The 6,662-nt window shown below is 47.7% G+C and overlaps 1 protein-coding gene across 1 annotated transcript; it reads left to right on the top strand.

The window, feature by feature from the left end:
• The first annotated feature begins 1,026 nt into the window (after positions 1–1,026).
• LOC127750136 (uncharacterized) lies at positions 1,027–4,274 on the top strand. Its single transcript, XM_052270815.1, has 5 exons — positions 1,027–1,849; positions 1,941–2,154; positions 2,234–2,634; positions 2,731–3,040; positions 3,116–4,274. Exons 3-5 carry the CDS (start codon positions 2,451–2,453, stop codon positions 4,272–4,274), a joined length of 1,653 nt encoding a protein of 550 aa, XP_052126775.1. The 5' UTR covers positions 1,027–1,849; positions 1,941–2,154; positions 2,234–2,450.
• The last annotated feature ends 2,388 nt before the right edge of the window (positions 4,275–6,662 follow it).

Genomic DNA, 6,662 nt, shown 5'->3' with positions numbered 1-6,662 from the left:
GGGGGGGGCTTCTCTCAGCGGTTCGCGGCCTGCGACGGGCGCAGCGATGACTCCTCGACGGTGGCCGGCGAAGCCCACAGGCCCTCGAAGGCGGCCGGCTCCAGCCGGTACGTCTGAGGTAGCGCCCCGGGCCCGATGACGCGGAATACTCGCCCACTTGTATGGAACGTTAGACTGGCTCTGGGGTCGCTGCCGGCTGATTATTGTGATACACACCTGGCGGCTCCTCCGGGCCTCCATGGGTCGTTCGGCCCGTCGCAGACCTCCAGGGGGTACCCCTCCCAGGTATGCCCGGCTGCGTTTGGGCTGTCTCCCGTGCACAACACTTGGTTAGGAGGGGATGGTTTCTCACCCCCCACCCCCCTCCCTGCTGGCTCCTTACCTGGTGCTCCGGCACCGGCGTTTCGGATGCGCCATTCACGTCGCTCCATGGTTCTCGGCGATGCTCTGTGCCGGTGGGCCGGGGGCGCGCCTCTTAGGCGGCTTGACACCACCCTCCCCCATCCCTTTCCCCTTTCCCCTCGCCAGCCTGGGCCTTCGCGGGCTGACTTGGCAGGGCGGGGTTTGTATCCTATTACCTACCCGGTCTCCTCTGCACTTTTCCTGCTTGTCTCTTGTTTCAGGCCCTGTCTACGGCCGGACTGCCCCCGACTTGCGGGGCTCGCGCCCGCGGAAGCTGTCCGGCGACCTGTCGTCTGCTGTGTTTGTATTCCCGGCCTCCCCCGACCCTCCCCTTCCCCTACCTCGGGCCGGCTGCCGGGCCAGTGCGGAGCGGAGCCGGCTCACTCGCCGCCCGCCTGCTGGGTGCCTGGTCGTGGTCGCCCTGTCTCATCATGGTAGGTGTTGTATGTTTCTGGGGGTGTGCTCGGATTTGCGTGTAATGCGACCCTCTTCTCCAGGATCGCTACGGCCGCTGTGACGAGGTGATCGTCGGCCCTGATATGCTCCTCGTCCGTCGCACCCTCCCGACGGACCACTCGCCGTGCGCGGTGGCGGCGTTGGCCCTCGACCCGACCGACCCGGTCGCGGCTAGCTACCGGGCGCGGCAGATGCGGGCGGCGATCATTGAGGACTCCGGGGCACGCATCTCGCCCGCGGTACTCCTCCAAGTCCTGGCGGCCCTGCTTCGGCTGGTCGCTGGTCGATATAAGAAACAGATTTGGCAACCCGATAATCTGTTCTGAACGATGAGAGCTCAGGCTAAAGTCATGGCTAGATTTCCAATTACCACAGAAACTACAGGCCGAATTGAACACAAGTCTAGGTACACTAACCAATTTATCGACTGGAACATTGAATGGTTCGATTATCGATGCCATGATGTACAGATCAATTGGGAAAAATTCAACCTTTTTATAATTGTTAAAATTTGACAAGTAGCACCGCTCATTGAAGCAGACAGCAACAAAATGCATGGCGGATGCTGGAGGTGCAGCCTTGCTACCAACCCACGATCAACAAAAAAAGCAGAAGGTATGGTTTCATATTTTATCTTTCAAGTGCAATACGTTTAATTTTGAGTCATTATGAAATTTGAGTTTTCAAACAGAAGTGATCTGTGGATGTTTATTACAATGGCGATGCTGCATGAGCATTACTGTTTGGCGGGTTGCCTTACCTGACGATGAATATTCGTTCTTCTTATGTTTAAGGCCTGGAGGAGGGAAGGGAAGTAGAAGTAGGGAAGGAGAGGGAAGGGAAAAGGGGGGAGTGGTAAACAACGAAAGGCACGTTGCTGCGGAAAAAAATTTCGTCTGAGTCCCTGACATTACACTAATTCATTAATGTAGCACGTAGGAGAGTGACGGGATTGTTAAACATTGAAATCTGGAAATGCAGAATAAAAAAGGTGAAATTATTTCAAAACTATGTAGATGTTTTGTGTTCGGATTTGTTGTATAACCTGTTTACCTAACTATACCATTCATAAATCTTCGCAGGCTGAAGAAATTCGGAAAGAATTGCGCCAGGCTGAGCGTGCTAGTGGCGTCAAAGTGGCTAGGAAAAGGCTTCAACAGAGCCGAAATAATAATAAGATCAACGATCTAAGTCAGCATGATGTTCACTTGCTTGCCTCCAGTGTGAGTGAATTGTGTGATGGATATAGACTGCCATCTCCCCCATCTTCCTCGAATTCAACAACGTTACCTGCAGGTATGATTCTGATTATATACTGTGATTTTCTTCGCAATATTTTACCTAAAAATGTAACTGACATTGTTTGTCTCCCCAGGCTTAGAAACTGGTTATCAAAGCTGTGATGAACCTGATTCTAGTTCAGAATCTGACAGTAGTGACAGTGGCTGTGAACACTACGACCTTTGGCCAATCAGACAGCCCTTCAGATGATGGAAGAGAATCTGTGCCTCACACACAGCAACAATGCCATACTCCTGAACATTTAACAAACATTACCATCACAGAACCTGAGGTTACAAGTGATATCACAAATGAAGAAAAAAATTATTAGGACCAGACTTCGCAATTGGGCTGTGAAACACAATGTTGTGCGGCAGGGTGTTGATAAGTTGCTATCACTAATGAGAGATGCTGGACTAAGATTCTTACCCCAGAGTGTAAAAACATTGCTTGAAACACCAAAGAAGAACAGTCTGCTAATACGAACTCTTGCTGGTGGGTCTTATTTTTATAGGGGAATTCTACAAGGAATTCAGTCCAGAATATCAGAACAATTTATACAGCTTCATGCTGACAACTCTACCATAACAGTTGACCTATTCAGTGATGGTATATCACCACACAAATGTGTGCGAAGACATCTGTGGGTTATTTCATGCTGTCTGAAGAGTGACAATCAACCGTTTGTTGTCGCTATGTGGTGTGCTTCACTACATGAATCTTCTGACGTCGATAAATTTTTGAAAGATTTAATCGAAGAAGCACGTTCCCTCATTGATAATGGTGTTGAGTTGAATGGCACCAAATATTCTTTCCGCGATCGTTGGTTTCATGCTGATGCTCCAGCCCGTTCCTGGCTGAGGAAAGTAAATAAACATGGCAGCTACAACTGTTGTGAGAGGTTTGTCATATGTTTATATAGTTAGCTTTAATTTTATTGACATTTTTTTGTATATTTATTTTTCCTTTCTTCCAGGCATGATAGGTGTACTGTGAAGGGAAGATGGTTTGGAAGGAGAATGACATATTTACCCGGCGTATCTGAACTCAGGACAGAAGAATCGTTTCGATTGCATCATCAGCCTGCTCATCATTTAGGTGTATCTTCACTTCTTGACTTGAATATGAACATGATAGAACAATTTCCGTTGGATGGCATGCATTTAATTTTTCTGGGTGTGGTAAAACAGTTTGTGGGCATGTTACTGAAATCTAAAGGAAGTAAGCAAAAACTAAATGACACTGTTATTGTCTCACTCTCTGAGATGTGTGTGAGCCTTAGATCACATTTTCCATCTGACTTTGAAAGGAAACCTCGATCCCTTCAAGATTGGAAATTGTTCAAAGCTGTAGACTATAGACGTTTAGTTTTTTATGATGGTATTGTGGTTTTTCACAATTTGCCCAAGGAAGTGTACTCCTGTTTTTTACTACTCTCTTGTGCTATGAGGATATTAGTTGATGACAAGTTACGGCAGCAGTGTTCACATGATGCTCATGTCCTGTTGACTGAGTTTGTCAGGTTTAATGAGAAAGTTTTTGGCAGAACCTTTATCATATACAATGTTCATCACTTACAACACTTCACTGCTGAGTGTATGAAGCACGGCAACCCTGAGGAATTCAGCTACTTCAAATATGAAAATAGCTTTAGAGGACTCAAGGCCATTCTACGTGCTCCAGGCCGTGAACTAATACAATATTTAAATAGAAGTGAAGAAAAAAACAGAGCATTGTATAATAATAGATATTGTTATTCCAATTCTACCTCTCTAGAAGGACCGCATCACCTAGGGCCTTCCTTAAATATGCCAGGACAGCAGTTTTCAAAAGTTTCTCTAAAAAACTTTATGTTACAATTACATGGACCTGATTCGTATTGCCTTATGAAAAATGGAGATTGTGTGCAAATTGTTATTTTTCTGCGAGACTGTGAAAATGTTACTGTTATTGAAAAAGCATTTCAACAAAAGAGCGATTACTTTCTTTACCTTGTAAAATCATCTATTTTTAATATTTTTGTAGTTTCACAACCAGGAAATATTTCACATTGGAACTTAAATTATATTGAGCGAAAGATTGTTTTGCTTCCCACTAGCGAGGGCTTCGTTTGTATCCCCATGCTGCACTCATGAGCAATTAAAATAATTGTCAGACTTCAACGTTTTCCTTGCCGTTCTGTAATTTTTACCTATCTTCTCCAACCACAAAAATCAGTAGTAATAGTAGACGCGAACAAAAAGACACGGATGCTTCAAAAATTGCATGTACAAACACGCCTATCGCATGTTCTAAATGTTCAATGTGATAGGCATCGATTTGACATCGTTATAACGTAGATACCAGGTGGATTGGCAATGTTGATAAAATCATCTTACTGCCTACGTAGGTGCGACGTCGATTGGGCAGACGGATGAATCCACGAACTGCCGAGGTGAATGCTAGGTAGATTGGGTGATTTGGTGAGTCGTCGTCCTGCCTATGTAGATGCTATGTAGATTAGGCGAATCGACAAATCCTCATAGTGCCCACGTTGATGCTACATAGTTTGGGCGTTTCGGTAAATCTCCGTCGAACCTAGGTTGCTACTAGGTCGATTGAGCGTATCGATGGACTTACCTCATACCTAGGTCGCTACTATGTCGATTAAGCGCATCGGTGAATCCCCCCTATGTCAACGTTGAATCAACGTCCATGGCAAGTGGAGAATGCATTTCCACCTCGTGCATTTTATGGACGTGGATGCGACGTGGATTCTAGGTGAAATTTCTCATGGTGTAGGTGCCCATTTTCGGTCAAATCAATGCGCCTTCACTACGTCATAAAAGCAACATTGCCGCAACGTGCGCTGGTAATCTGGGGACCACCATAACGTATTCATGTTGAGGCTGCATAGCCGCAACGTGTTCATGTTTGTCGGGTGCTTAGTTAAATCTAAATTCTAATTATATGGGGGAAATTTATTAGTTACCTCTGCACGCCACAAGGTAAGCATATCTTCAACATCAATCTCAGATTTGGCAAATTTTATGTATTGGTCTACTTCGTCATCAGCGGCTAACATAAGATGGGGGCCTCGAACTTTTTTGTAGAGATCAGCTACTCGGCGACGCCCGGAGCAGCTTGCGGCTCCACCACTGGTGGTGTAGGGGGGTTGTCAGCTGCTCCACCTCCCCCCTCACTGTCACGCTCACCCTTCAAAAGGGCTCGGACGTGCTCGATTACCTGCAAAATTAAAATTAAAGTTCAGTTACTTTGTCATACTACAAATAATAAGATCGGTACTTGTCCTAACGTAACCATACCATTTGTCGGTCCGCCTCATCCAACACGTCTAAGGTTCGAAAGCACGGTGTTAGGAATGTCGCCATCATTTGAGTCATGGTTGGTAAAAATTTCGTATTCAGCAGGTTGTATGCCCTATTCCGCATTGCCACTTTGTCAACGGAGTCTAGTAAGTCAGCCAAACATTGGTCGCGCAGGACACGCGCCGCCGGCGCCACAAACGGCAGCGTTGGGTAGTCCTGTTCTTTACTAACCACTAATTCGCTCGCGAAAAACTCGCAAAAACTTTTCAAGCACGAGAGTGGTACGGTCCGAATCTTTAAGTCGCTTTTGATGCTTTCTTTTTGTGAGAACTTTCGTGATCTGAAACATTACAGACACAGCAGACTATGATATAGTTTATTGGCCACCAGGCTGCACGTGAAGCGCAAGCGTCAGCCTCCCCGCCCCGGCCCCCGGGCTCAGGGGTAGATGGGCAGCCGCCACCGCCGTACTGGCCAACAGAGTGCGCTCGTGCGAGGGTTGGCGGAGGCGGAAACGAAGCTAAGTTTCACCGATCTCGTCATTGTTGATCCAGCTTCTTCACGTTTAGGGTCAGGTAGTTGTGTGTTGAGGTGGTAGGACGCCGAGTTAAACTGGTTAAACTTGAAGTTGCAAATGTGGGTAAGTCGTTTTTTTTGCCCGCCCTTCTCCTTTGAAAAAGCTATCCAGCGGGCTTATGCAAACGATCTCGTGTGTGTCTGTGTGTCTGTGTGTCTGTCTGTCTGTTCCACTAGAAGGAGATGTGCTAGAGACTTGAAATTTTCAGGGTATTGTTGTGAACCGGGCCAGGGGCTCGCGGTTGCACTTGGAGGCAAGGTTGGTTAAAGGAAAGGCAGAGGTTTTCGGCACGGATATTTATTGGATCTTAGTACAAGCAAATCAAGCAGTCAGAAGGAACTGCACGGTAGCGCGGCGCGGTACTACTACGCGGAGAGTCTGGGGGAGCACGTCCTACTTCAAGCGCGTCCCAGACAGAAGTGCCTGGTGCCGCGGCGGCGTTGCCTGCCGCGGCTCGCTCGAGCCTCCCGCCAGAGAGCTGGCTGGAGGGGGTAGAGGGCTGCTCGGGCTCGCCGCTAGAGTGCAGCACCCCGCAGAGGCCGTGGCGCTCACACCGGCCGTGCCGTGGGCCGTGTGGTGGGGGGCAGCGCGTCAACACAGCAGACAACTCGGTTGTCTGCTAGAGTGCTGAAGTTTGC

The sequence above is a fragment of the Frankliniella occidentalis genome, unplaced genomic scaffold, assembly GCF_000697945.3.
Source record: "Frankliniella occidentalis isolate FOCC.00 unplaced genomic scaffold, Focc_3.1 Scaffold139, whole genome shotgun sequence".
Lineage (NCBI taxonomy): Eukaryota > Metazoa > Arthropoda > Insecta > Thysanoptera > Thripidae > Frankliniella > Frankliniella occidentalis.
Note: the sequence above shows the minus strand (reverse complement) of the source record. Positions and strands in the feature narration are given on the sequence as shown.